The 15,658-nt window shown below is 34.2% G+C and overlaps 1 protein-coding gene across 7 annotated transcripts in view; it reads left to right on the forward strand.

The window, feature by feature from the left end:
• The window catches only part of USP47 (ubiquitin specific peptidase 47), a 99,078-nt gene that overhangs the window by 41,938 nt on the left and 41,482 nt on the right, over nucleotides 1-15,658 (forward strand). For all 7 annotated transcript variants that reach the window (XM_059708921.1, XM_059708924.1, XM_059708925.1 and 4 more), the window contains 3 exons: nucleotides 4,106-4,251; nucleotides 5,073-5,152; nucleotides 7,704-7,853. In XM_059708921.1, the coding sequence (XP_059564904.1) occupies nucleotides 4,106-4,251; nucleotides 5,073-5,152; nucleotides 7,704-7,853 (376 nt within the window). The remainder of the gene's footprint in view (nucleotides 1-4,105; nucleotides 4,252-5,072; nucleotides 5,153-7,703; nucleotides 7,854-15,658) is intronic.

Below are 15,658 nucleotides of genomic sequence, written 5' to 3' on the forward strand. Positions count from 1 at the left end.
ATCAGAATAATATAAAAGTGTTGTAGGAGAGATTAGCATATGAAAAACTTGTGAGGAGTGAGAATCAGAAGTTCATAGACAGCAAAGGATACAATTGATGAGATTTACATTTGGGATAAATTATTGTTTATAAGCTTCCCTTTATAGCTTTAACATGTTTATGAAGAAATATGTTATCTTTTTGAGATAATCTGAATATGTAAACCACTTCTTCTTTCCCTCACTTCTCAAGAAGCAAAGTTGTAGTTTTAAACTTATAAACTTTGTTTCTAATTAAGATATAAAGCAACTGTTCTGTGTTTTCTGTTTGTGTGTGTGTTCTTTTAAAAGACTGTATATACATCAGATATTTTAAAATGCTTTATAAAGGCAGTCCATATGTAAGTAAACCCTAAAGTCACGCATTTATTTTTATGAATGCCTATGATAATACATTTAATACATCCTCACCGCGTATGTTTTCTTTAAGTTACACATAACTTTTATTTTTTCAAAGACATTTTAAAGTACAAATAAACTGACTTCTTTCCATTTTCATGTTACTTTTGAGTAACATCTTTTAAATTATTATAAATATGTATTTAAAGTATTTTGGGAACTTTTAATATTGGTCATATTGTTCAAACAACATTATTTTACCGCTGCATTCATGTGTAAGCTCAATTTACTTATAAAAGTTGACATTTTTTTCATTCAGCAAGTATTTGTTACCCAGTAGTGTCTATATGATAAGCACTTGGTGGATAGAAATGGAGTTAGAAATAAGGTCTTTGTTCTTGAGTAAGTGACAGATTGCTTTACAAAAGCAACATGTGTATGTATGAAATAGTTTAAATAACATTTAAGAATAGCTAAATACCATGAGAGTTTAGTGAGCAGGGTGATTAAGGAAACTTGGAGAAATGGCTTAATGTAGAAAGTGGAATTTGGGGTCATGAAGGTAGGTATGGTTTAACCAGGTTGGGAAGATAAGAGACAGCATTACAGATGGGGGGACTTTCAAGAGTAAAAATGAGTAAGTGTTTTCTGAATGTTAGTTATTATTAGTTTGTATCAGACACTGTGCTGGGCACTTTACATATAGATTAATTTAATTCTTATGGTAACTGTATGAATTACACAATGTTATTATCCACATTTTACAAAGGAGGTAACTGAAGGCACAGAGAGGTTAAGCACTTTGCCAGAGGCCACAATACTAGAAGTACACACCCAGTAGATATCAGAATCCCTTCCCTATTCTGCCTGTACTATAGCTGATGCCAGTAAGGATAATATGCCGTAGGAGTCTTCTAGAGGTAGCATAATTGGAGTTTTGTCAGAGTACTAAAAGTTGCAGTTAAGATATGGAGTCGAGCCTGCCATTCAAACTAGAACATACTAAACAGTCTATGGTGATGTGCCTGCTTTGGCATGTAGTGCATAGAATGGGGATTCCAGGAGATTAACCACGACTCCTAATCCTTGAAAGTTGTCTGTAAGTATATAGCATGGTGGAGAAGACTAAGAGCATAGCCAGGTCTACTCATTCAACAAATATATATTGAGTACGTACTGTGTATTAAGCACTGAAATAACAGTGGTGAATAAGACAAAGTCCCTCTCTTCAAGCTACCATAAGTCAGTTTATATAAATGAGTTCTTTTGTATAGTTATATATGTCATGAAGAAAATAAAGCAGGGCTATGTGGATAGAGTAACTGTCAGGAGATGGGGTAGTCAGGGAATACTAAGGAACTACCATGTGACTAGACTTCACAGGAGCCAGTCCGGTGAAGATCTGAAAGAAGAGCATTCAACACAGAACTGCAAGTGCAAAGGCCTTTTAGAAACACAAATCCATTGTGACTGGAACCCAGTGGTGAGCGGGGGGCAGTGAGACATAAGGTTAAATAGGAAGGCCAAATGCCATGGGGATTGTGAGAACAGAGTGATGTTTATTGTCGGTTGGGAAACAAAGCCTGAGAGCCTGATGATGTTTGATAATGTAGAACCAAAGAAAGGATGACTCTAAAAAGGCTGGACCTTGCTGCATTACAGACAGGGTAGCACTAGCATGAACAGATAGGGTTCTGTTTCTTTATTTTCCTCACTTGTTATATGATAGCCAACAGAGACTCTACCACTTTAGATGTTGAGGCATATAACTGATGCATTAAATACAGTGTTTTAGGAAAGCTTATATATTGCAGCATGCAGAATTGATTTGAAAGATTGGGAACCCTGAAGGAACCTGTTATTAAACCAGACATGGATATATGAGGATCAAAATGAAGTTGGTGGCAGTGGGTATTTCATATTGAAACTGATATGACTTAGTCACAAATTTTATTTAGGAGTAAAGGAAAAGGAAGAATCAAATATGGCACCAACGTTTCTAATTTAGGTGACAAGAGTAACAATAAGTACCAATAAGATGAAAAAACTTTTTAAGGCCCAGCCAGGGTGGCTTAGTGATTGAGTGTTGACCCATGAACCAAGAGATCACTGGTTGGATTCCCAGTCAGGGCATATGCCTGGGTTTTGGGCTCGATCCCCAGTAGGTGAAGTGTAGGAGGCAGCCGATTGATATTTCTCATCGATGTTTCTATCTCTCTCTCCCTCTCCCTTTCTCTCAAATCAATAAAAATATATTTAAAAAAACAACAAACACCTTTTTAAGGTATTTATACCAGGCCTAAAGAACAGGTGAGAATTCAGTTGTATATTTCAGTAATCCCTCCCCACTAAGTGAATTTCCCTAGCAAGAAATTTAAGCATTCTGTATTTTGACTTCACTGTTTTTTTTATAGCTACTGGGGGAATTTTAGATTCCATAATGTCAAGTATAAATCCCTTCTATTGAGAAAAAGAATAAAAGAGGGCTAGGATTTGAATATACAAAAGTGGATAATGACTTGAGGTGTTTGCAAGGAAGCTTTGAGAAGAAAAAAGTTAAATGTATTCCACTGACACCTTCCAAACAGAAGGGAGCTTCTGTGTGTAAAAAAAGGAACAGAATTCAGAACTGCAATTTCTTAGCCCTAAATAAGCAAAGTATTGAATACTTTAACAGAAGGACATACCAAAAGAAGGAAAAAAAGAGAAAGATTTTTAGTATATATATATGACATTCATTACAGGAAAGTAAATGTTGCACCCTTTTCTGAAACTAAGAAAGTTCTAGTGAGGAAGTGGGAAGTAATAATATTATTGCCAGCTGAAGAGAAAGAGAATCATTAATATATCCTTATTTAATTTTGTCTTTGGCATTGTATTTTATTGTATATAAATTATTTTAAGGACTTTTGTGGCTACATTACAAACTTTAATCCCACCAAATCTTATTTTTTCAATGAGCTCTTAAGTTCTTTGATTAGGAATTTGCTTCTTATTGATACAGTCCTTGTAGTTAGGGCTAGAGTAATGTTTATCAGAAGTATATTGAGGATAAATATCGAATCTGGATTACTTTACCTTAATTTTTAAAACATTTTATTAAGGAAAATTTCAAACATTAAAAAATGTAAAATGTTATTATGAATGTAACTGTACCTATCATCAGTTTTGAATGTTATCAACTCATGATCAATTTTTTTATTCTGTAATCCTCCACTCTAATTTTTTGGAAGCTCACTCCTGTCATATCACCGAAATTATAAAAATCTGTTCAAATCGATTGATAAGTCCCTTAATCTATTTTTAGTCCCTTTCTGTCTTTTCCCCCCTTATAATTTATTTCTTGAAAATATATATTCATTTGTCCTGTAATTTCAACAGTTTGGATTTTGATGGTTGAATGCCATAGTGTCATTTAATTATTGTTCTATTCCCTGTATTTTTTGTGAATTAATAATTAGAACAAAAGTCTTGATTAAATTTAACAATTTTAAATGTGCTTTGTCTTTCATTCATATTGCTTTCTAATGTCTTTTTTCTTATTAATGTCTAAATTTCCTCTGAATTTTATGAATTCTTGAAAGACTAGTATTTCATTAGATATTAATAGCTTCAGTTACTATCCATGGTCTATATATGATCTTACATTACTGTGATGTTAATATTAATTATGCTTTAACGAATAAAAATATTTTATAAATAATTTTTAATGATTTCTTTTCAATAGGTGGGAGTTTGAAGAATCTGAAGAAGATCCAGTGACCAGTATACCATACCAACTACAAAGGCTTTTTGTTTTGTTACAAACCAGCAAAAAGAGAGCAATTGAAACGACAGATGTTACAAGGAGCTTTGGATGGGATAGTAGTGAGGGTACTAATTCTCTTGTAATGATAAATATTTCTAAATATTCAAAGGAATTCTGGCAGACAGTATTATAAACAAATAGCAAAATAACACAAATTAAAAACTTAATTAACTTTACCTTAAACATTTTCACTCTTTTTGCTGGGATTTAAAAATAACTTACTTTAAAATTTAAGTTCTGAGGTATAAATTTTTTATTATGTATTTTTTTAAATCCTCACTTCAGGAGTGAGAATATTTTTCCCATTGATTTTTAGAGTACAGCGGAGGAGGTGGTGGTGGTGGGGTGGAGGGGAGAGAGAGACACTTCCAGGTGAAAGAGACACATTGATTGGTTGCCTTCTTCTCATGCCTTGATGGGGCAGGGGTTTGAATCTGCTAACGAGGTACTTGCCCGTGACTGGAAATTGAACCCTGACCCTTTGGTCCTTGGACCGATGCTCTTAACTGAGCAAGATAGGTCAGGGCTAAATTTTTTATTAATTAAAAATTTCCTCTAAAATACTTTTGTTTATTCTCTATGTGTACTTAAACTAAAATTTTTTAAATTTATCATCTTAGATTTTTCTTAACTCTGTAGTAAAAAAAAAAAAAAAAAAAGAATAATAGCAAATATTACACATAGCACCGTAAAGCATATGTTATCTGTAAATGTTGAGATCTCTTCATTCTTTATGGTAATTGCTTTTTCATGACTGTAATGTGTATTTTTTTAGCAGTTTGTGTAGACTTTTCCATGTTTCTGACAAATTTGTCTTTAAACAACAAATTAGCATTTTATTACACTAAATGTATTGCTATTTTAATTAAATTTTGTCTTAAAATAGCTTGGCAGCAGCATGATGTACAAGAACTGTGCAGAGTCATGTTTGATGCTTTGGAACAGAAATGGAAACAAACAGAACAGGTAATTCATCTCTCTCAAGTTGAGGGGAATGTTTTCTAATAAATCATTCATTACCGTAAAGGAACTTTTATCCCATTGAAATGTTTTGGCTTGCTCATAATTCAGTTGTGAAAATACTAAATGGTGAATTGAAAATACTAGATTCTCAGTTGGCCATTAACTGAGAACCTAATAAAAAATAATAAAAATTCTCATTAAACCACTGTAGATCTCAGTTTCCTCATCTTTATAATAATGAAATTGAGCTCTGTTATCTAGTAGAAGGTTCTTTTTAGCTAAAAACTACATAATTCTTATGTATATGAGTGTGGGGTGTGTGTGTATGTGTGTATCCATACATACATGCATACATACATGTGGTATGCATGATTTAAGGAGATGATTTTTTAAAATATATTTTATTGATTTTTTACAGAGGAGGGGAGAGGGATAGAGAGTTAGAAACACCGATGAGAGAGAAACATCGATTAGCTGTCCCCTGCACACCCCCCACTGGGGATGTGCCATCAACCAAGGTACATGCCCTTGACCGGAATCGAACCTGGGACCCTTGAGTCCTCAGGCCGACGCTCTATCCACTGAGCCAAACTGGTTAGGGCAAGGAGATGATTTTTGAACAGTATTTTCAGATATTCATTAAGTATATTGTAATCTGTAGCACATTACAGAGTATATTCATTAAGCATTACCTTAGTTTTGACCATAGTCATATGCTTTTGACATTTAGGAACCTTGTTGTTCTGACCCTATTTTTCTTATCCACTGGAAGGAGGAATGGGTTAGAAGAATGAAAAAACCTTAGATATGTCATTGGGATGAGGAGTAAGGCTGAACTGATGGGACTGAGGACTCAGCACAGAGGATTTATACTGGGTGTAGTGATAGACTCAGAGGATCATGGAGATAAAACGAAGGGACTCAGTGGAGAATCTGGACAACAGCCTGGAGGGTCTGTTTTCTCATTGAAACTATTATGGTAGCTTGGGCCACAGGTTTTAAACTAGATTGTGATCCCTTCATGGTTTATGAAATCAGTTTAGTAAATATACACCAGCACTTAAAAACAAAACAAAAAGGGATAGAATGGAAAATAAGAGAGCATCACATAAGTAAGGGTAAGTATTGTTGTTATGTAACTTTTGTTACAGTTATATGTACTGGGTTGCAATGAAAATTACTTTCTGTGGGTTGCTATTGAAACTGTTTGAAAAACACTAGATTGAACCACTACAGAATTATAGAGAAGTCAAAATCAAATATGACTGGGACAGGAGAATGAAGAAGACTTCATTAAATATTAGAGTAGACAATGAAGGTGGATCCTAGTTTGAAGGCTTATTAAGTCCTAGATATTAGAAGAGATTTAAATTTATGAAAGGTAAACTATAATGTGCTTTCTTCTTAAGAGATTTGAAAATATGTTAAGTTTATTTAGTGATCTAGTTTCTCTAAACAGTACTGTGGGATTGTATTTTAATAATTTATATAGATGATATTAGTGGCCCTTTTTTTCTCCATAAGTCTGAAGTTACCCTTCTTCTTATTACATCCCTTTATGGGTTAACACTTTTATTAAGGGCAGCTGGGGCATTCCTGCTCAGTTCCAAAGTTTGGGTACAAGAATTTTGAGGCAAGACATTCACATGGAGGGAGGTTCCTTATTTAGGGAGTTATGTGCCTTCTTTGGGCCAGGCAAGAGATCCATTATTTTAGGTGAGGATATTTTAAGGGAGATGGAATTTAAGATTTTTTAAAAATTTCTGTACATTAAAAGAAAATTATAACCTCCTTAAAAATAATTTTATATATGTTACTGAAAGTTTAAAAATTTTGTTTGTGCTAGCAGATATTATTTTTAAAATATGAATATATTATTGTGAGAGTGGTGATATGCATATGAAAGCTATAAAAACAGCCAGTTATTTAATTGTGTAATTATCAGTGTACCTAAAGTGATAGATTAGGGTGTATTTTCAGCCTAATGAAAAGATATGACGCTTAATAGGATAATAAATTGGTAACTGATTTCAACAGAACATTGTTTAATGATGGGGTTTTTAATCTTCTATATATGTAAAAAGCTAATATGCAAAGGGTCCCCTCGGGAGTTCTACTGGGAGACCAGGAGTTTGATCGCTTGAGGACCACCAGGGGGTGGCGTGGTACGAAGAAAGGCCCTGGCTGGCAGCCAGAGAAGGGAGGCCCCGGCCGTCAGCCGGAAGGCCCCAATCATCCCTGATCGCCAGGCAGGCCTAGGGACCCTACTCGTGCAGGAACGTGCGCCAGGCCTCTAGTATATGATAATTGAAATAGGTAATTTTTGTACATGATTTTTAAATCAGTGTTAATCTAATTTTGATTTTTAGTTGATTTTTATCAAGCCTTAATTTTTTTTCAATAGAATTTTAGACAAATCTTAAAGCTTTCTGAAACTTCAGTAAGAATGAATATCCTTTTGAAATTCGTATTTAAAAGCATGAATTGTGTTTTCACATTTTTAAAAAAACTATTTTTAAGGAACACTTTAAAATGTAAATGTTCTTATTTTTAGGCTGATCTTATAAACGAACTATATCAAGGCAAGCTGAAGGACTACGTGAGATGTCTGGAATGTGGTTATGAGGGCTGGAGAATCGACACATATCTTGATATTCCATTGGTCATCCGACCTTATGGGTCCAGCCAAGCATTTGCTAGTGTGGTGTGTACCTTTCCGCTGACTGCTTGTGTATCATACACAGAATACATAATAGCACAGTGGTATAATCTTTCATAAGGTAAGTATCATCCTAGATACACCTTCTTGGGTTGTTAATCATTCCTGCATTTAAACTAGCAAGATCTAGAAGATTTTTGACCCTTCAGTGAGTCCTAATAGTGCATGTATACATGTATATGAGGGAAAGTAAATGCATATGTACTGCCTCATGGCTCAGTGTTTTATTCTTTCTGATAGTTGACTAGATTATTTCACTTTATTTATTTTTTTTACCTCTAAACAATCTATTCCATAAATGCTATTTTGTGACCTTTTGTTGCATTGAAAAGTACATTTTGTTTTGGGGACATTTTGTTCCATACACTTTTAAAATTGGAAAAATAACCTTTTGTTTAATGATAAGCAGAGGCCACATTTTTAAAGGAGCATTCCTATGCTAAAATTTAATTTAAATCTATGCATTTAAGACGCACAGATTATTTGAAGAATCAGAACTATATATGGTTTATTTATATATTGAGTATGTAAGTGGGAGATTAAGATTTCTTAGTCTTCCTGTTAACCATTTCTTAATTGCATTTTGTTATTATTATTGCATTTTATCCTTATGTGTGTTTACTTATGTGAAAGGAGAGTCACAGAAGGAGTTACGTTGATATTTAAAATGAGAGAATTCTGAAACATTTATTTAGAACCTATTATGAGCCAGGAGAAACTTTCAGAGCTAACTAATACATCTGAAAAAGAATTTCGTCATGATGTTGTTTGGGCCTTATTTATGCTAACAAACTGATAGCGGCTTGTAGCTAAAATCAGTGTTTTTAAAGCTAGTTCATACTTTATCTAAAATAGTGCTACATGTGTGGTTTAGTCCTCTGGTCTCTAGGAAAATTGATACCCTTTGCTGTTTTCTTCTGCTTTTATATGGCTATCAGAAAATGATCAGCAAGACGTTACAGAATTTTATGAGTGGAATCCAAAGTAAAAGACCTTTCTTGTATAGTGGTAGATCAGGTCTCCTTTCTTTCCTCCGCTGTTCTTTAGTTTACTTCCTGAGTAGATTTGAAAAATTTTGTGCCCTTTGTAAACTACCATTTTAGGTATGTGAGATTGGCTGTGGTTTGAGTTGCTAGTTTTGTTTTTGTTTTGCTTTTTCTTTATTTTGGCAGTTTACATTAGATGTGACATACTGAAAAACCATTGGAGATTAGTTAGCGCTTGTCTTTTTCAATGGTTTATTTTCCTAACTCATTTTTAAATATTGGCATTTCTTGAACAAAATATACTAGGGAAATATTTGGTAGGCCCAAATGATATAGAATATTTCTTCTAATTTGTTTATAAAAGTATTTTTTAAAAGGGATTTTTCACATATACATTTAGTTTAGTTTTTTGATATATTCTGAGGAAGCTAGTTTTATTTGTCTTTTGCAGTGTTGAGTATTCAGCAAATATAATTGCTTAGCTAATTTTTTTGTCATGCTTTATTTACCTACTGAATTGCCACCACTCTCAAGTACATTATAGACACAGCAGAGGAGCTATTTGGAGAATATTTTGAAGGAGTGTAAAAAGTCACATTTCTAAGTGGAATTCTCCAAAGGTAGTATCCTCCCTTAAAACAGATGGTGGTGGTGGTGATTCAGTGGGAACTGGAAGCTACAGCTATGAGGCAGTATGTGAGCAGGTTTATAACACACATGCGCTAATAGGGCTTGCAGAAGGCAACTTAAAACTTCCTAGACTTTGCTGGAATCTCTTGAGGGATATAACAGCAGGTGAAACTACCCAAGATAGGGGTTCTAAGGAGGATACTACCTTCAGAGAACTTTAGTTAGAGGTAAGTGACTTCCCATTATTTTCTGAATTCAAAACTTACAACTATACTTCTTAATCCACAGAAATCATCACACAGCATCTAAAATAATTTTTATATCACTGTTTGCCATTGTGTATTTTGTTAAGTTTATATGTTTAAAAAGAATTATATAAATGTGGATTGTAAAAATCTAGTTAAAAGGAGAAGTATAAAATCTCATTAAGGCTATATATAATATTTGGCCTTAATTTGAATTGAACTCTTAAATTTAATTTGTAACTTTTAATTTTGGATTCTTTTTTTTTTTTGTATATACATATATATACATACACACACATATACATATGTATACACACACAAATACAATCACACATACATACATAGACACACACACAACATTGACAGTTATATGTTCTGTTTATAGTATGTTTTGTTCATATCAGTGAGGTTGAATAACACCTAATGTTTAATTTCAGACAGTTACATTTGAGGTTCTGTTAAAATTGAAGCTTTTTTACTTTTAATCATCTAAAACATGGACTTGTGTTATCTCCATGTTCAAATAAATTATTTGAGAATAATGTTTAAGATTAAAATATGAATAAAATTAACATGTAGCTAATTTATCCTTACGATATCTATGATTAATTTTTATGGGAGTTTTCAGCATGATTGATAGACTTATTTCTAATAAGTATGAGAAATTGCCTCCAATTTTAAAAAAACTTTTCATCATAATATTTTCCTTGTTGAATTATATTTTAATTATTATAACTATGATACTTATGAAATTTCTGGTCTTCATTTTACCTGGCCAACTAGGGCATCAGTATTTAAAGGTTCTCTGACATTCTCTATCTCTCAGATTGAATTTGTTCAATACTAGTCTCCCACTGGATTTAATAGATGTTTGGGAGATCTTTGATTAAATTTGGGAAACTCAATAACTATAATCCTTTTTGTGAAGTTCATGGTACAAATTTTTTTTAAATGTCCCGAGAATTCCTGTAATAGGGAAATTTGTTTAACTGTATTTAACCTAGCCTTGTCTTTCTCTGTGGGACATCTGTTAATATTTCAAAGGACACTTAGATTCTGAGGAAGAGATTTTGGGAAGCACTGCATTAGATTAAGGTGATTTTAAGGACTATTTCTACTTTGTCACATTAACATTTATGTCCTTGGGATGGTGAGGGAGTGTGAGAATGCTAAAATGTATGTTTCAATTTTCTATTGTTTTATATATTTTACTAGAGGCCCGATGCACGAAATTCATGCAAGGGGCTCGGCCCTCACAGTCACAGCAGCTTGTCTCGGCCCTCGCAGCCCCAGCTTTGTCTGGAAGGTCGTCCGGAAGGATGTCTGGCTGTCCGGTCTAATTAGCATATTACCCTTTTATTGTTATAGATTATTACTCCTAAAAAATTAGCATCAGCAGAAATGTTGTTTGTATTAGTATTTTAAAAAAATTTGTTCTTAATGATTTTTTTAGATCATCGGAACCTTTTATTTTTCACTGATTAGACCTGTCTATATTAAAACCAGTCTTTCTGAATGTTATGATCAAAGAAATCTTGAATCTGCATATTGCCAGGCACATTTCAGAATGTATTATAAGGAGATAGTCTAAAATACATAATACATTATGATGATACATAAAAATTAGATACATAATTTTTATTAGTTAATTGTGAAAGCCTGTTTCACAAACTAAATAAAAATGATAGCGCCTCATATGTTTGACATTAACAGGGGAGGTGCTTTTCATATTTAACAGTAACATTTTAGACACTATATTTTAAGGGTATCTTTTGTCATTTAACATATTTATTGAGTTGCCTACTCTGACAGGCACTGTTCTAGGTCATTTCCTATTAAGATACTTTTATTCTATTATTGGGTAAGTATATTTAAATATCTGTTTATTATAACAATATGTGTTCAAAAGTCTGAAATGGGTTTAGCTGTACAGTTCCATATAGTGTCTTTGAAAGATCAGATTATGTAAAAGAGGTTTTGTTTCATAAGTCAATATAGTTTAATGAGTTTTAAAAATATTTTTTAATTGATTTCAGAATGGAATGGAGAGGGAGAGATAGAAACATCATTGATGAAAGAGAATCATTGATTGGCTGCCTCCTGCATGCCCCCCACTGGGGATCAAGCCCACAAGCCGGGCATATGCCCTGACTGGGTTCATAAGTTGACACTCAACCACTGAGCCACATGGGCTGGGCTAACGATTATTTTTAAGTTTTGAATGATTGTTAAATTTATAACTTTAAAATTGTTAAATTTATAAGTTCATAAAATCATAAGCATTTCAAGTGTTTACACAAATTTATATCATAAGACATACACCCTGATTTAACAGGTGATTTGAACATTGTTATATGGCTGGCTCAGTGGTCCAATTTTGTAAGCATTACATAAAGAAAAATCTCTTCCATAGACTACCCTCATTTTTCCAGGAATTTGTGTGGTTGGACTAGAGAGAACCAATTTAAAAGGTGGGGCTTCTGCTTTCAGGAAAATGGAGTAGATGTACAATTTCTTATTCCTTCCGTAAAACAACTGAAAATCTTGAACGTTATATACAAAACAAACATAAGAAGTCTCTGAAAGGTGGAGAAAAGGCATAAAGACTAGTGGACTGAAGGAATGACATGGGGTGAGTTCCTTGGGTTTTCTTTTTGCCTACTTTATCCCAGACTTGAAGATGAAGAAGTTGGCAATCTGGAAACAACAGGCACAGACTAAAAAGCCTACTCTATCAAAAGGCCAGGAAAAGGACGGCCTAGTAAGGCACAAAACGTTTATACAATAACGGCTCTGCTCCAGCCAAGCACCATGGAAAAACTTTGTTCCCCAACTCATGCCAGCTGGTATGGATCCTCAACTTCTACCCTCATAAGTTATAACAAAGTTCTCCAACTCTGTACCAGGGTGACATCAGAGAAGACTGAGTAGCTAGCCAGAAGTTTCATCTATGCTGGGCAGTAAGGAACCTTCCCACTGCTATTCTCCCTTTCCCCTGGTTCACTGTCACTAGAGACCACATGGAGAGCCTGCCTCTAACTCCCGTCTGACAGTAAGGAAATGCTTCTTTCCCTCCCCACTGGATTGATACCTCATGGAGGAGAATCAGAACTTTTACCCTCCTCCGGTAATAAGAAGCTTAGTCCCCTCACAGCCAAGGTGATATCAGCAGAGGCCTACTGAGCAGCCAGAATCAGTACCCTTGCCCTTTAGTAATGAGGAGCTCCTCTTCAACTCGGGTATCAACAGAGGCCAAGTGGGAAACCTATCCGTCTACTTCCACCTGGCAGTAATGAGACAGGGACCTTTTCCCCAGCTGGAACAGTGTCAAAGGGATCAGCTAAATCAGAAGATTTTAATGGGGTCTAGAATCAGTAGACAAAAAACAAACAAAACACTGAAATGACAGACATTAGAATTATCTGACAAATATTTTAAAGCAACCATCATAGAATTACTTAAATGAGAGATTCCAAACCCACTTGAAACAAATGAGGAAATAGTCTCAGGGAAGAAGTAGCAGATATAAAGAAAAATAAAATAGGAATTTAGAACTGAAAAATGTAATAACAATTTAAAAAAACTCAACAGCAGAATGGAGGAGACAATGGAAAATATTAGTGAACTCAACTTGAAGACAGAACAATAGAAATTGCCCAATCTAAACAGCAGAGTGAAATAGACTGAGGGGGAAAAGTTCCTCAGAGACCTATGGGACTAATAGTAAAAGACCTAACATTTGTGTCACTGGAGTCCTGGAAGGAGAGAAAAAAGAAGGCAACACTGAAAATATTCAGAGAAATAATCAATGAAAACTTCCCAAATTTGGCAAAAGGGATAAGTCTACAGATCCAAGAAGCTGAACAAACGCCAGATAGGATAAGCCAGAAAAATTCTACATCAACTCAAATTGTAGTCATACTTATAAAAACTAAAGACAAAGAAAATATCTTGAAAACAGCAAGTGAGAAAAGGCACCTTATAGGGGAAAGCTACTCTTGATTTTTCCAAAGTACATTTGTCATAAAAAACTATGGAGGCCAGAGGGAAGTGGCACAGTTTTCAGGTGGGTGTTGAAAGAAAGAACTGTCAAGTAGTCTTATACCCAAATTCTTCAGGGAAATCAAGACATTCTTGGATGAACAAACACTAAGAGGATTTTTCAGCAGCAGAACCAACTTTAAAGAATGGCTAAAGAAATTTCTCTAAACAGGGAATGATTAAAAAATAGTATCTTGGAACATTAGGGATGAAAAAACATGGTAAGTAAAAATCTGGGTAAATAAAATCGGCTTTCCTCCTCCTCCTGAGTTTCCTAAATTATGTTTGATGGTTCAATCAAAATTATCACACTGTCTGATATGATTCTAAATATATAGAGAGGAAATGTTTGAGATAATTTTATTATGAATGGAAGAGGATGAGAAGACATAAAGGGAGGTAAGGCTTTTGTACTTCATAGAATTCAAAAAATGTGCAAGTAATCCCCCGGAAGGGAGGAGAAACAAAACAAAACAAACAACACCTAAAATAGCAAACTTAGTTGTATATAAATGGTCTAACTATACCAACTAAAAGATAGAGATCAGCCCTAACCAGTTTGGCTCAGTGGACAGAGCATCAGCCTGCGGACTCAAGGGTCCCAGGTTCGATTCCGATCAAGGGCATGTACCTTGGTTGCGGGCACATACCCAGTAGGGAGTGTGCATGAGGCAGCTGATCAATGTTTCTCTCTCATTGATGTTTCTAACTCTATCTCTCTCCCTTCCTCTCTGTAAAAAATCAATAAAATATATTTTTTAAAAAAGGTAGAGATCAGCATATTAGCTTAAAAAACAGCAACAACATGACCCAGTAATATGCTGTCTACAAAAACCTCTCTTGAAGTACATTGATATAGGTAAGAAAGGGGCATTATGTAATGATAAAATGGCCAATTAATCAAGAAGACAGCAGTCCTAAATAATAGAGCTGCAAAACATAGGAAGTAAAAACTGCCCAAACTAAAAGGAGAAATTGACATATCTACAATTGTCAGTGCACCTTTCTCAATAATTGATAGGTAGACCCTCTAGACAGAAAATTAGCAAAGATATAGAACTCAACAACACCATCAACCAACAGAATTTAATAGATATTAAGAAAATGCTGCACTCAACAATAGCAGAGTCTTACCTTGGGGCTAAACTAGACAAAAACAGTTAAAACAAGTAAAAAATTATGACAAGGCTAGTGTCCTTAAGGCATATAGATGGGATAATCCTTAGCAAAATATTAGCAGATAGAATTAAATAATACATTCCAGGTATTCTGGGCTGATCAGTATTTTTTTAAATCGATGAGTTACTCTACCAAAAGGAAAATTTACATGATCACATCAATTGACTCAGAAAAAGCACTTGATAAAATACAATAAACACTCATGATAAAAACTCAGAAAACTAGAAGTAAGGTAATTTTTGCAACTTGATAAAGAACATATTTTTTAAAAACCTATAGCTAACACAATACTTCATGGTAAATGACTGAGTGTTTTCCCTCTAGAATGCCAAGGATGTCTGTTCTCAGCACTCTTATTCAATACTAGAAGCCCGATGCACGAAATTCATGCAAGGGCTTGGCCCTCACAGCAACCCCCCCCCCCCCCAACTTCTTCTGGACGGTTGTTCTGCTGTTTAGTCTAATTAGCATATTAGCTGTTTATTATATAGGATAGTATTGGAAGTCTTAGCCAACACAATAAGGCAAGAAGAGGAAATGAAAGGCATGCTAATTAAAGGGAGATATGAAATTGCCCCAACCCTGTTTTAGATAACATATTTTATATAAAAATATCATGAATATAACCGAGTTTAGCAGGGTAGCAGGTGATAAGATAAAGCTATAAAAATTAATTGTATTTCAAAATACTAGCAAAGAATATGTAAAA

The sequence above is a fragment of the Myotis daubentonii genome, chromosome 9, assembly GCF_963259705.1.
Source record: "Myotis daubentonii chromosome 9, mMyoDau2.1, whole genome shotgun sequence".
Taxonomy (NCBI): domain Eukaryota; kingdom Metazoa; phylum Chordata; class Mammalia; order Chiroptera; family Vespertilionidae; genus Myotis; species Myotis daubentonii.